The 23,487-nt window shown below is 35.6% G+C and overlaps 1 protein-coding gene across 1 annotated transcript in view; it reads left to right on the top strand.

Annotated features, from left to right (window-relative positions):
• Window positions 1–23,487, top strand: part of CACNA2D3 (calcium voltage-gated channel auxiliary subunit alpha2delta 3) — a 457,522-nt gene that overhangs the window by 196,965 nt on the left and 237,070 nt on the right. The window contains exons 9-10 of the mRNA XM_062585399.1: window positions 5,538–5,612; window positions 20,063–20,152. Of these exons, the coding sequence (XP_062441383.1) occupies window positions 5,538–5,612; window positions 20,063–20,152 (165 nt within the window). The remainder of the gene's footprint in view (window positions 1–5,537; window positions 5,613–20,062; window positions 20,153–23,487) is intronic.

Raw genomic sequence — 23,487 nt, 5'->3', positions numbered from 1 at the left:
AAATTGTAAATAACTTAAGTTTTCTGAGTAGCAAAAAGGTGCCAACTAATTAACTACTAAGAAAGCTGAACATCTGTATTCAGTGGGTAATGATCGTGCTTGCAAGTTGTTGTGATAGGTACTGTAAATGATTCAGGAAGGAAAAAGCAATGTTTTTTCTTAACTGCAATTGTTACTTTGGGAAAGCCAAAAGGCTCATCTCCAGTGAAGAATGTAGAAGTGTATGCGGCAAAGTATTCAGAGTTGTATAGGAATAGTAAGAAATGTAGGGGTATACTGAATATTAATATTTCAGTTCCAAAAAATGTAAGTAACTAAATGTTACTTTTTCGATTTAAGTCTATGTTTACTCAAATATCTCTTTGTTTTCGCCTTTCCTGGGCTCAGCTTAAGCTGAGCACCTCTCCTCCCTTATTCAAGTCACAGCTGCCGTCCCCTCTGGGGTGTCCCTGCCTGCCATGGATGACCCCATGGCCACCATCCCCTCTAGGGCATCCCTGCCCTCCATGGGCAGGCGCGGTGCTCTCAGATGTGTCCTGTCAGCATTGACCTCCCTCTCCCACCAGCGCATCTCCAGCTGCAGTTCCAGCAGCAGCAGCAGCATGACTTCGGCCCCAGCAAAGCAGCGCTGCTACTTGTTTCTTTCCTAAGTCCATATAGGTTTTATCTGCGGTCAAGCATTTGTAAACAGAAGTTTTGTTATTTAAACAAAGCCTGGTGATGGGAAGGTTTAGAGCATGGTCTTGTTGAAGGCAGGGTGCACATTATGTGGGGAAATGGGGCAGGAATTAGGAGTCAGATGTATTAAGGATTTTTTTCTATTTTGAGTTTTCTGTAAGAGGAAGAACCCCAAAGCATGCCTGCATTTTGAGGAAAAAGAGCCAAGGAAGAAAATACAGGGAGAACAGTGATGAAACATGTGAGCGAGGATTTATGGATGAGTAAGAGACAGGATAAAGCACGTGGAAAAGGGTACACAAACAGATGAGAAATTTTGTGGCAAGAAGAGCACTTTTAAGGTAGTCAAAAGAGCAGATGAGATTAGAGGAAGACAACCTATTTGATGAGTTATCTCTTGAAAGAGACCAGTTTACTAAAAAAAAAAAAAAATGTTGGGGTTCATAAATTAGAGAATAGAGCAGAATCATGGGAATAGCAATGAGTTGCCTTGTAGAAGGCAATTAGCTGGCAAAGATGACACTAATACACCTACAGTGGAGGTGATGGGGGTCCTTCAGTACCGAAGGACAGAGGTGAGCCGAGGTCTGACTGAAAAGCAGCTGTGCAAAATTTGTGGTCATCAGCTTTGTTGTTAGCTTTTTGTTGTCCCTTTACAATATCTCCCAGTACAGAAAGTTTTTAAAGCTTTCCAAGTTACTTTTCAAGTTGTTGTTATACATTTCAGTATTCCATGCAAAATGAAGCTGAAGATTCTCGTTAAATGTAATGGGAGTTATGGTCACTACACACTAACATTAAAAATTCAATTAATGATTACAAATATGCAGTAGGATTGTAAAAAAGCCCACTAGCACTATACTGGCTGGGTCCTTTCATATCTATTATGTCCATTTCATCCTTTACTAATATTCTTCTAAGTATATTTGTATGCATATGTAACAGAAAAGTATTCAGTGCAGGTCTTTCCAGAGAATAAACATCAAAAGATAATGTTAAAAATTGTTTTAGCTTTCATGGGTAGGTTGTTGCAAAATCTATGTGAAATTGATGGAGTAGATGATTGAATTAGAAAAAGAAAATGTTGAAATACTGGAGTGATTTTGTACCGTCTGTGTTAAAATTTGAGGTCAATTCACTGGTGTGTGAACAGAGATGTCAGCAACAATGAGAGAAAAGGCATACTTTTCCAATTCACTTTGAAGTATAACTCCAAGTCATGCATTAAATTAACAATATTATCATAAAAAGAGTGCTAATTTTTCCCAATGCTGATTTTTTTAAATGCTTTTACAATACTGTAAACTCTACATTAAATGAATAAAATATTAACTGAACTGAGATTGTTAAATCAATTTTAATGCTTCAGTCACACCGTTTTAGCAAAATTGATTAGAAGACTATTATTTGTTAATTCAAAACAGTGTTATATTTTTCATTTGTGGAATTTTCCATTATAAACGGTTTCTGCGTAAGCCCTTTTTTAAACCCTTGCATTCATCCCAAATAGATCACGGATAACTTGTTTTTCAGCCCGCCCAATTAATCCGATTCTGCGTGGTAGTGCCGATGCGTAGGCTGACCAACTGTAAATCTCCATACGTTTGTTTCAGCCAGTAGGCAATACTTGTGTGCTACTTGTTGAGCACAGTAAAATTAGCAGAACTTTAGAAATACAAATTTCTGTGGTCCTTCTTTTGGCTTGTCTTCACTATTGAGTCTTAGTTTGGGATGTGCTCGATTTCTGAGTGTGCCTAATATAGTGTGAAGTCTTTTATCTTTTTATTGTTCCACACCAAAAGGTGGATTTAATTTGTTTCTGCGGACCTTAAGCTCCAGAGTGCTTAAATATAACAAAGAAAAAATATGAAAAATGTAGAGGTAAATGCAAAACTACTTGCTTAGCTATGCTGGAAACATATATATCTCAAGACATTTTTTCAGGATCCAGGTAGTATCTGATTATGCAATAAAGTCAGCAGCCCTCTACAAAATTATATGGTACCAACTTGGCAGCTCAAATTTTGGTCCACGTATTTTAGTTTGTGCTGTACTGCGAAGAACTAACTAGCATGGCAAAATAATGTGAACTAAAAAAACAGGTAAATGTATATAAGTAAATAAAATAATAAGAAAATACATCTTGCCAAATGCTTAAATTACAAAACAGATGAAAGTAGACGGAGGTCCTGGAAGAGGAGCTCAGAAGGGGTGATAGTTGTTTTTTCTTCTCTCCTCCCCGCTTCAGCCAAGGGGAGGCTCTTCTACAGCTATTTTAACTACCTCAATTAGTGCTTCGCTGCCAGCCCAAGCGTAATGCGCAAAGGTGCCGTATGCCGGCGTTTGGGGGGTGGAACCAAGTAACAGTAGGAAACATGAAAACACAATGTAATGCAGGAGTCTTGAGAAGCAGGATGTCTTTTACTCGGGTGCCTTAATTTTGTAATTAATGTTAATTAACCTGAAAGGAAGGCATCACTAGTAACACTGCAAAACACCCCGTGGGAAGGACGAAGCGATCCGAAGCACAAGCTGGGCCTTTCCTAGAAGCGCCAGGTGTGCCAGCTCCGTGGCTGTGGGGATAGCGTGGTTGGCATGAGTTATCCAAAACAGTGCTGAAAAGGAACCTTATAGAAACCTAGCAGAGTGAAATTATGCTACTTAGATGCAAACTGTGATAAGAGTAGGAGATTGTTTCATCTGCATGCTAGTGGTGATAGGCATGGAAAAAAAAATCCTACTGCTGCAACATTTGGAAATTCTCATTTTGCTTGCATAAATGAGAGATGGGAAACAGATCATGACTGAGAGGCATATTCTAATATTTTTATATGCTGACTAATTACAGACGACCATGTGTTTACTGTCATATAAAGACAAATATGTTAACAAGTCTCTACTGATGGCTACAGAAATCAAGCTAAAGAACCCAGGCTTAGCCAAAAAGTGTGTTGATAAAAGACTATATCGAAAAAATGGCGTGCAGAAGTAGCAAGTTAGTGATTAGGGCCCTGTGAGCCAGCATCTGTTACAGGTTTTTAGTTTTTGTTTATAATAGAAAAGAAGATGATCTTGACTGTGGCCTGTAACACGAGGTGCTGTGAAGATTTAGCGTTATTATTTGCAGTGGCTGTCAGGAAATAGATTGGAAAGCAGTCTGAAGAGGGAAACTGCAGGGGAAAGCACATCATTTATCCGATCAATAAAACGCTGTGACACTGCACACAGGACATTCCCAGTGACTGGCAAGTGTTCCAGATGCCATCGTCTTGTTTTTTCATATGACCTTTGGAGCAGTAGGCATGTCCTCGGGCACTCATATTTTGGATTAACATTAATTGGAATAAAATAATTAGGGAAGCATGCAGATCTGCTGTAGAAATGATGTGTAAATAACCTTGTAGCATATGTTTTTTTTTATGCACCAATTACTATGTTGATGCTGATGTCAATACTCTACCTATCCAGCTGTAGTAAGTAGAATTACTACGGATTTGTATTTCTTCATAACTGAGGATCGAGCCTGGCACAATGCCTCAAGAAAAGCTTGATACAGTTCAAATTAAATACTCTTCCCTATACAACAATAATTACGTAATAATTATGTAATTAATGAGTGTTGGTGCATACTGCACTGTTCACATGAATGATGATGACAGATGTCCAATTGGAACAGGTTGCAGGGGTCTGAGGTTAAACATCTGTGCAGAGAAAGGAGTTGTGTTATACTGAAGAGAGAGTAGGACAAATTCAGAGCTGCAGGCGATGGGAACAGCGTGAACTTGCAATGACAAAGAGCCTTGTGTAAGAAGCATTTTGCAATGAATCACTGTAAAGCTCTTTTATTCCCACTGAGATGGAGGAAGGATGGAGTGAATGCATATATTAATTATATGAAATGCTTTCCCTGATTATTTTTGGCTGAACTTGTCGTCTTTTGTTGTCTGCTATGGCTGTCCCAGTTCACTTACGGCCTATGAAAGGGTGAAACCAAGTAGGACCTAGATGCAAAAGCCCCACACTTTAACCTGTGATAGCTTTTAGGGTAGATCAAATAAATAAAAAGAAGTAGTAATGTAAAACTGAATCTTGTAATACTACTGCAGACTTTTATTTTGAAGGCAATTATCTATTAATCTGTCCTGTGTTGAAAGTCTTAAAAGATCTAAGTAATCAAGTCTCATTCCTAGAAGCGGTTTAGGCACCCATGAGTCTGTAAGATCTACTCACTGCAGGTGAAGCTCAGGTTCTTCAAGTGCTTCTGACAGTGAGACCTGGCTATCTAAGTTACTTAAGCTTGCAAGATAACCAGGGAGTACTTTAAAGATGTGTCACAGCTTCATGACTTATTGTCTAACGAGCTACTTTGACTGCAATTCTAACTATTGTCAAACATTTCCAGGGTTGATTCAAGCTTGCACACTCTTTAACCTATTTAACCTATTTAATGCTATTAACATCCCAAAATATATTAGCCATTGCCTCAAATATTTGTCATTTTTTTTTTAATATAACAAAGAAATAGGAGTTGTGACTGTGATGCATCAAACCCAAATTCTTAATGCTATCCAGATGTCAACCTGAAGGATGTTTTTGTGGGCTAACATATACAGTACCCACTATCCCCACCTGCATGTTGGCATCCATTCAACTGAATGCTACTTTTAAAAAGTTTCAACCTCTTAAACATTAAGTTATGTAAAAGAAAAAATTCTATGACCAATTTTAAAAAATGAATTGAATCCTACTGTTTTTGTTTTATGGACATGTTTTACTTTAGCTCTAAATCATAAAATTAAATTGTATGTTTCAAAGCTTTTAATTAATGTTTTCATCATATTTTTGATTTCTCTCTACAGTATAACGAAGAACTTCACTATGTAGAGCCGTGTCTGAATGGAACATTAGTTCAAGCAGACAGAGCCAACAAAGAGGTAAGGAAAGGAAGTAACAAAACAAAAGAGAAATAGAATGCCGTGCATAAGAGTGTACTATAAATGTCTTTCCTTAATAAAATTAATTTTGTTATTAGAATTTATTAAAGTAATTGTTCTCCTTAAGCCATTTCAAAGGTGTCTTATGTGACTCAGCAGGAAGAAAAAGACACATTCGCCTAGTTAATTTGATTGAATAAACTTAATGAAAAGATACAGAAATCACTGCAAATATACTGTTAATAAAATTTGGTAATTGTTTTTCAAAGTTCAATACTTTAGTTGCTTTAAATTAAACTATCATTCTGTTAACAAAAATTGCACAGGAAGAGATGGCATTCTTAAGTAACGCTAACCCTGAAACTGAAACAAAATCTTGAAACAAATGAAAATAAATATAATGTGTGTTAACCTGCAATTTCACTATTCCAAACTAATGTGTCAAAATTATAATGTATTTTCTGAAGGAAGTTTTAAAAAGAGTGTACAAATGAGTTAGATCCTGTGGTCATTTTTCAGAAAAAAATTACACTTATTTGGTTGAAAGGTTTATTTGAGGGGAGCCTGCAGTATGAATCCTTATCTTTGATTTATTGCCTGCCATCTAAATGCCGTTGCTCTGTACAAGCAATACTGCATCACACTTTTTAGAAGGGAAAGGTAAGATTACTTATACCAAATAAAAATTGAGAACATTTTGATAAATAAGGGAAGTGAAAAGTCCTTAGAACAGATGAGATTTAGCCTATGCTTTTTTCTAGTCAGTAGAAGAAGGGAAATTAAAAAAGGCAGTGAGGAAGAGAGAGACAGATAGGATTCCCGTCAGATTAGTCAAATAGGACAGAAGAAGTTACTAATGGTTACTCATCCTCTGAAATATAGTGTTCTTGGGCTTATCTCTCTGTCTCTGTCTCTCTCCCTTTTTTTATGCACATCCAGAACTAGAAGTAACTTGCATATTTTGCATAAGCTGTGATGAAGATGAGGGAAAAGAATAGGAACATAAGTATATTGAGGGAAGGAAATAGAGCCATGCGGAAGGACACAAATGTTATCTGTATGATACAAACCCACAGTTTATATGTAATATACTATTATTAAATCTATTTGATATCTTTCAAATCTCTAAGCCAACAGAATAATACCTTTATAATGATTATATGAAGCATGCTACATCTATGATACTTCTCAATTTAATTTACTGAATGAGTCGATAGGATTTGTTAAGAACTTTTGCAGAATTCCTTTAAAAATGCTATTTCAATTTGACAACTTTTCAAATGGTTTTTTGGAAGGAAACATTTGATGATACCATAGTAAAATATCAGACCATATTTATAGCTTTGTAATCTGCATTTCGTTTTAATTATTTTTGAGAGTTAACAAGTTGCTTGTGTCAAATGTGGTTAAAATAAATTATGAAAAATTATTGAAAAGTTTAATGCTACATTATTTCATTATGTACTTATTAATTAGTAATTGATACTAGAGTAATCAGGCCACTGAATAGCCTTCAAATTAATATAAACATATTTTCATAATACAAAATGGGGCTGGATACACAGCTAATGGTTGGTGATTGAAAATAGTGTATTGAACTCAAGAATCCTAAAGATGTTTGACAGAAATACTGATGATAAAGATAATGCATCTATTAGAATATGCTTAAAAAGTTGGAAAAAAATAGATTATGGTAAATAGCCATATATTTAGAACAATCTAGGGCTAATAATTTGGTGAGAATTTTGTTAAAAAGAAACAAATTTTCCATTGGTAAGGGAGTATAGAAACCTAGAAGTGATGTATTAAATGAATATAGTTAATTCAGCAAACATCTGCCAGGCATTACTGTGTCACACAGGTTGATTTAAATATATATGTTTTTGCAGTGTCCACAGATCTACTATAATTATTTTGTCAGATCTGTCTAACAGTGAGAAACTTGTAGAACATTTAATAGGAAAAGTGGATATTTCTTCAATTAATTGCTCGTATTCTAATTTTTGATGGCAGGGACAGTATAGATGCTTAGCATAACAGTGCGATGGAATAGTGCACTTAAATATCATGGCCTAGCTTAATCACTAAGAACATTCTAGGTCTTACAGTGTTATAGCAAAAGTAGTATTCTCCTTCAAAAATACATTTGCTTAGGATAGTAATGTTAACAGTTACATAGTAGGGATCAGTATATGGGTGATGCAGAGAAGCAGACAGGTTAACAATAGAGGTGGTATGAAAAACTGACATATATCTCATAGTATTGAAAGAAGATTCCAAAATAAAAGCTCAGCTTTTCTGTTGTCAGATCTCATATGATTCCTTATGATGGTGGAAGATGAAATGAAAATTAAGAAGTGACTAGAGTAAAAAGAAACCCCTGGAAAAAATGAGATAGTTTTGTTAAGCACTGAATTTATCTCTCCCTCTGCTGAAATATCTTTTCTTTCTTGTAGACTGAAAGCCTGTTAAAACAAGCTACATTTATTATTACAGAATTTTTCCCCGGTCAAGCTTTCTCTCTTCTTAAAAGTGGCTTATCCATTTATCCTCGACCTTGCTTATGGCAGGAGAGGGCAAAAATATTTAGCTGTTTTGGAACTACGCATCAGAATTCAATCATTTGGGCTGATACTTTCATTTTCTGTAGGTCCAGCAGACTTACTGGGCTTCTTTGATCTTTCTTCTGTACAACTGATGAGTGTCCGTTCCAATGTCAGATAAAAGTGGATGAAATTTAAGTTTTCTCAACCAGTCTTACAAAATAAATAACCTTTTGCATGTTCATTGCACTTAAGAGTTGTTCCTTTTATTAAATGATTAAAAAAGAAACAAGAAAAATACCACAATGAACACTGTAATATGTTTTTTTTTTTTCAGTAGCTATTACTATATTATCATGAGTCACTGTATTGACAAAGCAGGGCAGATGGTAGACTGGCAGTGTCTTATAATATATCCATATATGCTGTTGTTTCGGTTTATATGCCTGATTTTTTGGAAATCTGACATAGGCCTGAAAAAGTAGCTGTCTACTCTTTCCAGAAATTTATATTCTTAATCTTTTAGTATCAAATATTGTTATCAATTGGATGGGAGCAAGTATTAGCAAACTAATACTCTATAGTGCCAAAAGAAATATGAATGGTTTAAGTTACCTTAGAAAATATTTTATTAAGATAGAAAATATGTATTCCCATATGCTAAAGTGAAACAGAAGCAATTAGAAGCTGCTATAGGAGTATTTGATATTGCTCTATTTTTCTCCTATGTGAGAAGAGGAAATGTATGTTGCTGATTGCAGGGTCTGAATTTTTAACAATTATTTTGGCATTTTCAGTTATTTTTTATTGCTATATAAATGAAATAGGTCAGGGGGGTTTTTGGAGAATTTTTTTTTGTTGGAAGCAAGCATTAAACCATATTTACCAAGCTATTAATTTATCCTGAGTAAATTTTAATTTTTGCCACTTGGACAGTATATATTTTTTGCCATAATATGTGAATACTAGCATTAAAAAGACAGTAGCTCCCTTCTCCCCCAAATTCTTGGTGACTGCCTCTTGCTAGGTTCACTGCACCGTATCACATGTAGCAAATAAACTCGCTATTTAGAATCAGAGATAGGGAATTACTTTGAGATGTCTGAGTGGGGCTTTTTATCTCATGGTTGAAAGTAGCTGTTTCAACAACTCAGAAGAAATTTCTTTCAAAGGATCAGTACACCAGACTATATCTGTCTTGAAAGTATTTATTGAATAACTATTTTATGCTCTCTGTGGAAGGCTCAAATGGATTCAGATGGAAACTTCCTACTCTGAGGGAGTCACTTAAACATGCGAAGTGTCTGTTTGGTCAACGTTTTCCTTTACTCCAAGCTCTAAAAAAGAACCAGAAAAAATAGTGTCTAGAGTTTTGTTCTCCTTATCCCTTGAACTTTATTCATGGTGAGTTAAGGGGGAAAGCAGCTGCTCAGCAGAAGAGAGAGGACTCAACTCTGCTAACTTGGGGCAAATGGGCCATGGCTGGGTTGGGGGGCTGGACGGGGGCAAGGGGGAGATCGGACTGCTCCGTTGGTGGGGAGGGCTGAGCGTGGGGACTGCTCCTGCTTGCAGGGTTGCCCTCTGCCAGCACAGATGCTGCCCTGCTCCTGGTCTCCTGCACAGGAGTGGTGGTGGCCAGCCCGGCTTTCCAAGGTGTGGGATGCAAGAAAAACGGTTTAACCTGCCACCAACAGCCTTGGGCAGACGGGCTACACCCAGAGCGTAGTCTGCTCCACCACCTCCCTAGGTAAGAGGAAGCCTGGGAGCATCTTCAGGGCATGGAGCCGTAAGGATGTTTTCAGTAGAGCTACAGGAGAATGTTTCAGAGCCTGGGAAACCAGGACTTCCTAAGGGTCCTGATGCCAAATATTTAATGGCATCTGCTGGCTCATCCTTTCCTGTTCAGGGATGGGGTGTAGTGCTCAGGGCTTTTAACAGGCTTCCAGGGAGCCAGACTTTCAGAAAATATAGTCAGTCTTGGAACAAGAAAACTATCATTTTTTCTTCTTTTTTGTCTTCACATTTTCTCAGTGAACCAGCCTCATTCTTTTTTCTTTTTTTCCCCTCCACAATGTCCCTACTTTTTTTTTTTTTTTTTTCCTTTCCCTGAAATGGTACAATGAAATGAATTTCCAGAATGTGTCAATATGGAAAAAAAAAAAGGATTTTTTTTTTCTTCTTGGTGTGATTAAGACTGTGCTTGATTAGCATAGAAATAATTTCAGAAATGTTTCATTATCCTTAAGACAAGTTTTACAAATTTAGAGTTATTTCTGAACAAGGGCTCCAAAATATATAGGTCTAGTGGAGTGCTGCTGGCCTTTAAATTTCTTGTGGACCACTGTGACTTTATCTTCTGTCTTTATTGAAAACATTATTGGAAACACTATTTCCACACATCCGCTGTAGACCACTCACTGTGCTTTTCTGAACTACTGTGGAAACTACTTGCATAAGAGAAATCCAGTCCCATTAAAGTACAGAGAAGCAATCAAAGCACTGTAGCACTCTTATACTGACCCTGTGGTGACAACATGCTCTACCTTGAGTAATGTAGCTCAATTTTCTCTTCAAAGTGTCAGGAAAATTTTTGTAAAGCCCACATTTATTTTTCCATTTTTATCTCTCTGTTATTTAGGCGGGAAAGAAGGCCTGACACTAAGTAAATCTGTACAAAGTGCATACAGCATATAGAGCAAGGAAGGTGCGTTTATCTTTGAGTCACAACCCAGCATCGTTGTTGGAGCTGCACTTCTTCTGTAATGTGTAATCTCTGTTTTGATTGCATCTTTTCTTAAATTATGTCTTATGACCCTTTCATTATAGTTGATGTCTTGGGTCTCTTTTCCCACAGCCATGTTAGCAAAGGAGTGAAAAGTTAAGTATACTTGTTGGTTTAGATGTTGTAGGAGCCCAAATTAGTAGAGGATTCTAGATTCCAGGTTGTTATGTTGAGTGAGGAGAGCAATCAGACTGAAAAGAAAACATAGCATGAAGAAGATAGTTCTTCCGTCTTTGCAACTTTAAGCTTAACCAAATGCATGTATTGAAGAGTAACAGTGTTTTCATCATAGTTGGCATAGTGCAAAGCTGGAATAATTGTTTTTCTGACAAGAAAGTAATTTTCTGTATTGTTATCACACCTGTTAGGGTTACTTGATCAAGATCACTCCTTGATTAAAATATTAATAAATATCTGTCCAGTGCATTACAGTCCAGATTTTTAAAGGACATTAAATATGTTTAATATAACTAAGCATTTAAACATTCAATATATTCATGCATTTTTATTGTGGAAATGGAGTGATGGTTGGAGGAAATGCAGATTTTCAGTCCTGAATCCGCAACATGCTTGCCAGGTAACATATTTTCCTTAAAGATAGAGTTAAGGATACATTGAAACAACTGATGTTTCCAGGCATCTAACCCACTCCCTGACAGCTTCAAGAACAGCAAAGTAATGCAGCATTGATTTGTTAATCTTCACCTAACAACATTATTTTTTAATGTAGCAACAAACTCCAAGGAGGAGATAATGGTATAAAATGTTTAGGAATATCCACTCATTTTGATCAAGCTTTTTTGCAAAAAGCAAAAAGCAAAAGCTCAGGTTATTATTGTTTTTCAAGAAGTGTGGATCTAACTGAACCTTGAATTTCTGTCAGATATAACTTCTAAAAGCATACTTTATTTTTAGAAACCTGGCCAAATCAAATCAGATTTTATAATATGTAGAAAAGGTAAACGTATAACTTCAATTATGATAGTGATGTGAATAGTGTTAATATATGCACCATATATTTTACTAGGATGAAAGCCAGGTATCTCAGTCCTAAGCTTCTTCAAAGGATCGTATTTCTGCTTTCATTTTTTTTATGGTATAAGAATACAGTAATTTTTGTTAGAAAAATTATAACTTGTAGGTGATACAACAGGCATCAACAAGCATCCAATCCTTTCTAAAATTTTTTGTGATCTAGCATTTGTCATAAAAATTTTTATGTTTGCACACACCTGCCTTCTGAGGCTCACTGTGGATTTGTGGAGAAATATTCCCAGGATCTTGTAAACTATCTATAATTTACAAAACTTGCTTCATGTTTAGTTTATCACAAAGATTAAATCTCTAATTACATTGAGTAGCATAAATGAGGTTGAAATGAATCTGTGATCCTAAATGTGGTTTAGTAATGTAAAATATGAAATGTATATTTGAATTGTACCAGACTAATTCATAATTTGGCATTAGCATTAAACAGCTGCTGCCTTGAAGTGTATCAATTTGCTATACACAAATTTAAAAAAGAGTGGGAAATACTTCAGACACTATTCTGTCACCGTCTGCACTTTCTCCACAAATTACAAACATGTGGAACTGCCTATTTTAATACTAGTTATCTCGGGCCAAGAGGTTTTCATCTTTGAGAAACTCCATGTTACAATTTACCTACCCCAAAGGAATCAGATGACAATCTGATTTAATGTAACTCCAGATTTAAAGTAACAATATTACAATATACATTCCTTTTTTATATGTTTTTTCAATGTATTATATATGAATTGAGGACATTACTCTGTAAATGTTTCCAGATGAAATATATCATCTTATAGATGCACAGATAGGCACAATAACTCTAAATAGAGAACTTACCCTTGTGTAAATTAGAATGACAAAAATAGACAAGAAGTAGTATATAATAACTTCCAATGAGCTTTTATTTTTGTATGTAATTACCAGAAATTAAATAAGCAGAAGACTGATTCAACAATGAAGCTGACTAGAATTGCCAAAAGGCGGTTGATAAATATAAATTTTGCATACTGAATCATGTTTAAGCAAATTATTTAAGTATGTATTTATCTTTCTCTGTCAAACCCCCCAAAGATTGACTGCATTGCTTCACTGTAAAAAAAAAAAAAAAAAAAAAAAAAAAAAAAAAAAAAGGAAAAAAAACACACAATTTCTATGGATTTTTTTTTTTTTTTTTTTTTTTTTTTTTTTTTGGCTAGCCCTTATAGATGCTCAAAACTTCCCTGCCGCAGGCAACTAACTGGTTAGCCAGAGTTTGTTTTTCATCTGAATGTATTGAATCTCGAGCTCTTTGTTCGGCTTACCGGCTTCTGGCTTTCCATATTCTGTATCTGCTTTTCTGGATAAACTGTAGTTCCCCAGCACAGCATGCTAGGGAACACAAGTGGTTGAATACAATGATAATCATCACCAGCAAGCTAACCTGTAATTGCCCTGGCAATGAATGTTTAATAGGAAGATGCTTAAATGCATTTTACAGATGTGATTGCAGATTTATCAGCTGTTAGTACATGTGGGTAAACTTCTCTGTGACATATCAGTAAACACCACTCTCCCACCTCACACGTACACCTCCTGATTGTCTTTTTATTGGTTCATATCCTGATGTAGTTTGTCCTCACAGATCTGATAAATCTTTGCCAAGTATGTCTCAGGAACATTAGGAGTTACAGCACACATGGTTGAGCATGGGAACTAGTACTGTTGGTAGGAGACAGTTGCACTAAAGCTGACTATTAGACCCCACTAACAATATGTTTTTCTGTTGGGAGCTCACCTCGTCAAGCAATTGATAGTGAATATCATATTTCACTAATATGCTTGTACTGAGCTGTTGCATATATCAGTTGTGACCTGTTACTTCCCTCCAGAATCAGTGGAAAATGCTTTATTCGTGTATGTTTAGAGTTAAATCTGTGGTCCTGTAGGCTCATCTAGTTTGGGTATTCCTATTTATGGTAAATGGTATTGTGGTGATGGTATTATTTTTGGTAATCTCAATTAAACTAGAATAAACAAAATGTAAAGGAGACTGGGGCTGCTGTGTGCTACTGTTGTTATACCAACAGGTAACTCGCAACATCGTTGTTTATAATGAAAGTGCTAGAGACTGTACAAATGGGAAGTTAAGCATAACTCAGTCAATGAATTCAGATATCCTAAAATTGGGGTGAGGTGGGAAATGGGGGCAAAGAAGGTGTTTTAGCTAGGTAAATAGGAAGATAAGAGATGGGGACTTCCTTGGGTCAGATGTTTACAACTGTAAACCCACCACCGGTGTGCTTCAATCTTGTCATTGGCATAGAAATATGATGTCAAGGTTTTCAGGTCTTCCAGAACCAAGTATCTGCTGTTGTTAGCCATAACAATATTTGGTGACATATACCTGTGAGGCTTCTGGTTGTGTCCTCATGTTAGGAGGCATTAAAACAGCTTGTGAAGTTTTGTGGGCCATGTGGCAATTAAAATTTTAGCATGTTTTTGTGACTAGCTTTTGTTGTGATGCTATGGGAAAATCTATCAGTGAAACTCTCCAAAAGTCTGCTGTGCAAAAAGGACCAAAACAGGAAAGCCAGATATCAGGAATTATGTTAGCTGACAACTTGTCTGCTCTCTTTTCTGCAGCTCTGAGATGGCACAGCTGTTAGAGCACCCCTGGCAGTTACCAAGTTGAAACTCAGTTCTCTACTTTAGTATATCACTAATTGCTTTTGGGTGTGTTTGCCAAGCTGTCAAATGAAGATGGCAGGACTTTACCTGGAAAAGGTAAAGAGACAGAACTTTCTCTTTACCTCTCGACTCCTCTTGAAAAGGGTAAAACCTTCAAGGTTGACAAGTATCATCGTATTATCGTAACAGACAACAAAAATTACCCTGACTGTAGTGCAGACACAGAAGTCTTTTTGTTTTGTTTGGAGTGTGACTAGGTTCTGTTTACTTCCCTCTTTTAGAAATCTGTCGTCTTACTGACACTTTGGATACCAGTCAGTTTGTATAATATTGAAGAGGAAGCCTTCTGAAGCTGCTAGAACAGCACAGTCTGTAAGATGGAGACTGATACAAAGAAGTACCACAAAATTTCTTAAAATTTTCTTCCAAAACAGTAAATCATCCTTCAGTTTTCCTATGTGCTAGATTAGTTAGTCATTCTGGCTGCAAAGCTGGGAGCTTCTGCCAAGAAAGGAAAAATCACAGTGGTGACCCAGCGTGCAAAATTAATTTGGCCAATTAAAGATTATAGCTGCTACATAGTAACATTCTGCACATCTGAATGTTTCTGGTCCTTCTTTTCCATAGAAACTGTAGTAAGCAGGTTATGGTATCTATTTCAGTGCAGAAATAAGGTCAGCTATGTGAAAGCCCTTTGGTCTTTGTTTCAGATGTAAGAGCTTTTAAATTGTCTGCAAGACCTGAAATTAGGAAAGGACCATCAGATTCTCACCTGTATTCAGTTAGCCTCCTCCACCTCCCTAATTCTTCTATTTAATGTGTTTCTTGTGATGTAACTCAGACGTTCTGAATCATGAATAATTTGAGAAAGCAGTCTGAATCTTTGCAAAATCATGTGTGTCATATCCCGAGCATAGATTTGTTGAAATAAATTATCTGAATTATTTTAAGTTATTAGCTATTAAAACCTAATAAATCGGAAGTAGGAAATTGAAAAATGAAGCAACAGAAATATGACTTGCTATCATATTTTGCCAAACAATTTTAACCTAATCTCTAAAGTCTGAAAATTTAATGTAATCATCCAGCCAAGCATGGTCCAAAATCCATACAATTGTTGATTAAGCTTTGAGGCTAAAAAAGATGAATGCATCTGGGCATACCAAAAAACATTTTCAATAATCTTGTTATAAGAGCAACTCTAAGTTCTATCATGAGAAGTAGTTATACCTTTATCCTCTTGTTCAGTTATGCCAAAGCCATATCAACGGAGGTGGGTTTTAATATTCTGTATCACTATTCCATAAAGCATAGAATATCAAGACAATTAAAAACCTTTCTGGGTGCATCCTCAGTTAAGTCCTAACATAGTCCAAGACACGACTGGACTGCCTGGCATTAAAGCAGGCTTCTGAGAGCCCCCCAAAACTGTTCTCCTCTTTAGCAAAACAATGTCTCTGTACCCCAGGGTGTTCAAAATACTTGGTTGTTCTGCAACCAGGAATATACCTAGGACAGGAGTGCCTTTCCTGATTTTAGGTCCTGCAAATATATTTGTTCTTGCCTTAGAAAGTAAGCTTTACAAAGCTTAAAAAGAAAAAAAGCCTTTAGGATTATATATATGGATCATTATCAGATCTTAGAATCACTGGGACTTTTTATTTTTTTCAGTGCAAAAATTTATTAAACAAAAACAGCAGCATGGAAAGGTCCAAGACCAAACATGTACGTCGCTGGTGTTCTGATCTGGACCCTTTAAGAGGTGTTTGAGGACCTTGTCCTGGACTGATATGCATGAGTTGATTGGGTTTGTGGCCTTGCTGTCTTCATCTTTTGTTTTTCAGCCACTTCTAAATGGATCAGGGATACCTCCACAGCTGAATGCATCCGTGTTTCTTTGCTGTAATAAGACACAACTTCCCCTGTTGTGCTCTGGACCTATAATTTTGTAATCAGACATCAGAGTCTGATTGTCATAATTGTGTGCCTAATTTGCATTCAGAATTACCAAGCCTATGCATGTCAATTAGATATTTGAGTCCACAATTAGGTATTGCACATTCTGGTAATTGCACTTGGAAATTGGGCATACAGTTGCATGCAAATGTTTGTGCATGCAGTTGAACAGATATCCAGTTCAAACCCCAGGTAATTCAGATGTTAATTTACAAGGCTTCCAATGTGACAGTAGAGAGAGCTAGATGGACCAGTATTGTTTCTTGTACAGTTTATTACCATAAGAGCTAGTTAAGATATAAAGATTAAATTTAAACATGCTAACGGCCTTTTTACCCATTAAGAACATTTTTTTTTTAATTGACGAGTGAGTGATCTGACACTTACTGGGTACTGGCAGGGCTGAAATATACTGATCCAGCTTGCAGTGTGTTTGGAAGGCACCAAATTACGGAGTGGAAGTTGCAGATTACCGTGAAAAAGTTGTAGAGAAATTTTGAGAGAGGTTTACTAGGCTGAAACATTGGTATTCCCATATATACAAAGGAGACATTGCTTTTAGCTTCTCTAATAGCAAAAGGGATGCTAAAACATGACCACAAGTGTATTTTGCAGTACTGACCGGGTACGTAAAATAGGAAAAACTGAGGAGTCTGAGGATTTAGGATTTTCCCATAAGTCTGTCTTAAAATAACAGTTGTTATGGTCCAGCATGGCAGATGGTACCTGCATCAATAGTACACGCTTTGAGGTCAGAGTAAAGTATTACTTTTTGTTATTGAATAAAGAACAGTCTCTCTAGAAGGCAGTAGAGGCAATAGCACATTTTGATGGTTTAATGACCTCAGCTAGATGTAGCATGAACTATCTGAGGAAGCTGCTCTTTGTGCTGCCTGTAAAATGAACCAGGACATCTTTTGGCATGGGTCCAGTTAATGCCATGCCGTCAGGGTACCTGCTACGATAAAAAGCAAAACTGAACATGAAAGACATGTTAATTTACATATTGGTGTGTGATTTTTCTAATGGATATACAAATATTGTGTTGAAATACTCAAACAACAAAGGTAAGATTGAAAATCCTTCAAAGAGGGAATGGAGTCTTAGTAAAAAGCACAAATACATTTCAGTAATTCAGTCCTTTTACGGAATCACCTGGTAGCATCTGTTCACTCTGAAGCCTGAAGGCAGAAAACACTGATTTGTTAAAATTCGTAGTGCATGAAATTGAGTTTTAACATTTTTACTGTTCTGTATATCAAACAGATTTCACTATTATATTTGTACATATATCAACAATGTATTTTTCAGAACATATATATGTAGGAGAAAGAAAATATTTGGTTTTTTTTGACAGATCACATAAAATGAATTATACACTAGAGATTATGCAGTTTACAATTATTTTTTAGTAATCTGTTTATGCCATATGTTCATATGTGATAATGTATATGTGTTGTCATAAACTTTTCACAGTATCTATGAAATGTTCAGAGCTTGTATAAACTCTCATTTTATAGCAAAATAATTCTAGTTTAATTATTGAATAGTAACGTGTTTCAAAGAGAAACGTAAGCTGTAATAATATCTAACATATCTGATTTATGAAAAAGTAAGATTAGAGCCTTCTTTCCACCATAAAGTTCAGCTTTATTAATTTTCAGAGAACTCTGTTTTGGTTATAGTGTAGAAGCATCTGTGACAGGAGACACCTCAGTCCCGCGTGTCTGCGAGAGAAGGGCTGGGAGCACAGGGCTCCTTCAGCAGGCTGAATTCTTCGAGGTTTTTAAATTGTTTTCGACACCAGTGAAATGAATAGTAGTACACTGCTGATTTTCGATATCCTATCTAACCGTTAACAACACTTTCAGGTTTAAAAGTATCAATTATGTGTGAAAATGTTTTTGTTAAGATGATTGGGAAATTTTATAAAGAATTCAAATGAAAAATTTTAAATTCATATGAACTTTAAAATGTTTTCCAGAAAATGGGTGTGTTTTCTGAGTTTCTGACTTGCTTTAGTGACTAACAGTTCTGTACATTGATTAATCTTTTGTGTATGCACTAATGGCCATATGTATTGAAGTCAGTCTGAGTTCAAGTCTGACTGTTGTTGTGTTTTCAAATGGCACTGGAAACCACGCTACCTTGTGCTGCTGGCAGGTAAAGTAGCCCCCGGCTGGGAAACTGCCTTCTTTGCGTTCCCACTCACTTTCCAGCACACATTAAATGAAGAATATGGCCATGTAGTTTATGATCAACTTAGATTTAAATTTCAGAGACCCTTTAAAATGAGAAATGGGATACAAAATAACAAAGGATATCATCAATGCTCTTACTGAATATTTGGGTATTTTATTTTCATTCTCATTTTTAAAACTATGTAAAAAAAAAAAACTTGTAAAAATACGAAGAGCACAATTTAAGGTGCAGCAATATTTTAATTCCAATACAAAAATAATTAGATTTAATTTTGTTGAATATAATAATGTTTAAGAAAAATGTATAATGTATCATGCTCTTCATATGAGTATGCAAGCATTTCTATAAAGATCAGACCACCTCTATACCTATTTATTGAGCTAACGTTTTCATCCAATAGTGACGCCTAAATTAACTCCCTCAAAAGCAGTTTCCCTTGCCATTTCCCACCATTTATGCCGTCATTTTCTTATTTCAAATGAACTATTATATTTGTTATATTTAAAATAATTATTAGTACTATTCAGATACTAACTAGTCTTTACTAAATTTAAACATATTTTAGTAGGGAAAAAAAACATTTTTTGATTTAGCCTATGAGAATTTATACAATCCTACTAATTTAGACAAGCAAGATTTTCCTTTTTGGCTGCTCGAAGTATTGAGCTGCGATGAACCATGTTTACTAGGTCACTGCAAACTATTTTTTTTTCTTTTTTAAAATAGCCCTTTTTCTGTGGCAGAGGTGTATGCTTCAAAATTGCATAGAGATATGCAAACTTCTCCATTTCAACTTACTCAAATCTAATAATGAAATAGGAAGTATTCTGCTTTCCAATACACTGCTGTAATATCTTTTTATTTTACAAAATTAAAAAAAAAAGAAATCCGTCATAGAAAATTAGGAGAATGATTTGTTTACTTGTTGATACTACATATGGTGTCCTTTTATAGCAGTGTGGTTCATTATATTATATATATATTGTATATATTGATTTTTCTTATAAATGTAAGAGACTTAACTTACTTATCTGAATGTATTATTTGCAGAAAGAAGTATCCAGTGAAGTACTATTGTTTTGAAAATGTGTTAGTACCTCATAGCTTACAATTTCTTTCAAAAATTACAATTTAATGTGCCTATTTTGCCCATACCTCATAGAAATGCCCCCCCCTTTTTTTTTTTTTGAATTTCCTTTTCCTTAATCATTGATACCAATATGTATGCTGTTGCAGTTTATTGACAAACTTTCTTGTTCATGTTTCAGCATTTCAGGGAACACCTTGACAAGCTTTTTGCAAAAGGAATTGGAATGCTGGACATTGCTTTAAATGAAGCTTTCAACATGCTCAATGAAGTAAGTTGATGCTTTTTAGATTTGCACTGCTGACACCTTTCCTGCTATTTAGCAATTGCTAAAAATTGCAAGATAATAAATCAAAATTGATTCAAAAATGGGATGATGATAAAGTATTGCCTTATAGAACAAACGTTGTAAATCACCTATATGTGATGCAAGATGCAAGCAAATTTACATTTTATATTTACCGGCACTTTATGTTTGTAGGTATATATGCGTGTGTGTGAGTGAGAGAGTATATGCATGGTATAAATGTACATGCACATGTGTATTAAATCAAGTTTATTTAAATAGCTGGTGGAAGCATTAAATAATATCAGGGTAAAATGCAAATTTCCTCATATTAGGTGATCTCTTTTTCTTGGGAAGGGCTAATATTTTTGGAATTAGACGAGCTGCTCCATTTCATAAGCATTTTAAAAATACACACAATTATTACAATCACTAAATGAGCGCTGATTGCTTTGACTTTTGGCCTGATGATTGCTATTTCTTACACCTTATGTAAAAGGAGTTATTTAAACAGTTTTGCACTTTATTTTTCAAAAACTCTAAGACAGTGAGAGAAATACAGAATTTCTACCTAAACACAAAACATTTGGGATCATTTTTCTCAGCTCAGAGGTATTAATATCATTTTTTACTATTTATCTGCCAAAACGTGAGGCCAACTTCTGATTTCTTATAATATTCCTGTGAATAATGTGTATGAATAGGCAGGCAGTGACTGCAATCTGAACATCATGAAAATACAGATAATCCGGTGCAGGACATCTAATTTCCCTCCCAAACTCCACTTATAATTAATGTGACATTCGTAGTGTTCTAGGATGTTGCCCTTCCAAGAATATTTTAATTAGAATCAGGCCTGTTGTCTTTGCCTGAAATGTTTTTCCCTACAAGGTGTACATCGGTCTTAATGGTTATCATGAAAAAATTTCAAGTGGTGTATTTTGGAGAGATTTTTTTAAAAACAGTTTTGGAAATGTAAGGAAAAAAAGGAGAAAAATCAAGAGTAGTGATAATGAAAAATAGTATGAGGAAGAAAACTAATGAAAATAAAATGGCACTATTAAATATTTCCCCTGATATCACGAATGAAAACTCTACATAATGTTTAATGAGTAAAGCCTCTGTTTACAACTTTTGTTAAGGTGAGTTTAGATTTAGGGTTTCTTTAAGGGAAAGTTGTTTTACCTTTTTCTGTAATGAATTACGAACAGCTTTCTCCAGGATCTCTACACTTACAAACACTTGGAGAATTGCAAACTGCTGTGTCGCAAAGCTTAAGTGAGGCGCATGCAGCAAATGCTGTTGTGAAAGGCTGAAACACCAAAGATGTCAAAGGCTGGAGCAGATTTTAAGGAGGGAGAAAATGTGAGATATTTCAGCTTTCTCCAGTCTCGAGGGTGACAGGAAACTAGTTCAAGATGAATACTTCGTTCATTTACGTTAAATTACCAAGAGCTTGGAGATGAAATACTAGTTATCGGTGATCAATGAGACCTAAGGAAAACTCAACCTCTTTTCTCAGAACATTGCCATTCCAAAAGCTGGAGTATTAACTGCCTCTTATTTCAAGGTGGTGCTGTGTGTAGTCTCCAGCTAACATTTTCTAAGGAAAATGTTTCTGTGGATTCTTTTGGAACGCTCTATCTGGCCTGAGGTTCACGCTTTTTGAAAAGAACCCTTATTCTTTATAACTTGTTTGGGTAACCATTTAACTGCATATATGAGTCAATAAAAGCAGCTGAACACCTTCCAACAGGAGCAACTCCTACCAGTAAGCACCGTCAGCCTATTAAAACATTTTTGAGAGCTTTCTTTTAAATCTAACATTAGCAGCTTAAAATAAGACGAAAACTGCTTTGAATCAAAATTATTTAAAGGCTTTTCCAAAACAACAAAAAAGGGGTGATTGCCGTACGGTTCCAACATGAGATGGTAACTTGATGCCCAAATTATTGGGTTGAAATATATGTACTATATTTTCTAGGTGATCAACCATGTTTCTTCTATTAAATTTCTGGTGTGTTTTTTTTTTTTTTTTTTTTTTTTTTTTTATGATGAAAGTATAGTTCTGTGTGTTTTGAGGCTGTTCTAACTCCTCCTCCTGCTGCTTATCACGGGGGTTCCAGTTAGTGTCTACAAGTAGAGATGAATCTCTTCTGATATGGTTATTGCGGTGACAGTTGAGCTGCTGGTTGGAAGGACAAAGGATATTTTTCAAATTAATGTTAATGTTGGATAATTCCAAGTATTTCTGATTACACTGCATGTTTCTCTCTTGAAACAACGTGTCCTTCTCGTAAATCACACTTCATACCAGAAAAGTTAAAAACATAAATCAGTATTTTTAAATCAAGTTTAAAGATATAAAAAGACACAGTGTTTATACTGCCTGGTCTGTAACAGATTCCAGATATTTCTTCTCTGTGGGCCAAACTGAACATATTTCTGGCTCATCTCTTTCCATCATGGTCCATTTCCAAGAAATCTGTGAACTTTGTGTCTTTAGGCTCCAAATAATTACTGTTAGTTTGGCCTGTAGGTGCGTGTTACAGAGCAGTAGCTTAAGCGTAGGATGACGGTTCAGACCCCTATCCTTCCGCTTGAGGGTTCAGATCCAGAACCGGTTTCCTTTGTGGTTCTGTTTGAACAAGGCCGTGGGGAGCTGGCAGGGATTCATTCACCAGAAATGGGCGTCGATGCACTCTCCCTCTCCAGTCAAACCTGTGACACTGTGAAAAGAGCAATTTTAAAATTTTAGAGACTATGACTTCTCTCTCTTAATTTTGAGCTACCTCTCTGTCAGTGTAAAGGTATATTCCAGGGACTTAACACTTGTCTCTCTAATTAAATTCAGTAAAACTCACTGTAACTAAACTTAATTGATTCATATGCATTAATGAGGAATGCTGAAAAAGCATTTTTGCTTTTTGTTTTTACTTTTAATGAAGATGTAATATAGGCATATTCTGACTAGAGCTTTTTTCATGCCATAAGTGTAGAAGTTTAATTTCTCTTTTGTCTAATGTTTTGTAGGACATGTATCTTTTAACTTCACTAGACTTATTAGATCCCATTTCTTAAAAATCATGCATCTTAAGAATATATACAAGCTAAGCTCAACTGAATTTTAAGAATACAGCAAAACTAATCATAATCAATGAACTAACAGAAAATAGAATAAAGAGCTGACAGCTGACACTTTTAGAAAGTTTATTTGCTGTCCCTCACATTTACCAGGGTTGTCTTGGAAAGAAATGTTACCAAAATCACAAGTACAATGGGATAAAATCCTGTTCTTTTCTGTCTGTCTCTGTCTGTCT

This window comes from Rhea pennata, chromosome 12 (assembly GCF_028389875.1).
Source record: "Rhea pennata isolate bPtePen1 chromosome 12, bPtePen1.pri, whole genome shotgun sequence".
Lineage (NCBI taxonomy): Eukaryota > Metazoa > Chordata > Aves > Rheiformes > Rheidae > Rhea > Rhea pennata.
Note: the sequence above shows the minus strand (reverse complement) of the source record. Positions and strands in the feature narration are given on the sequence as shown.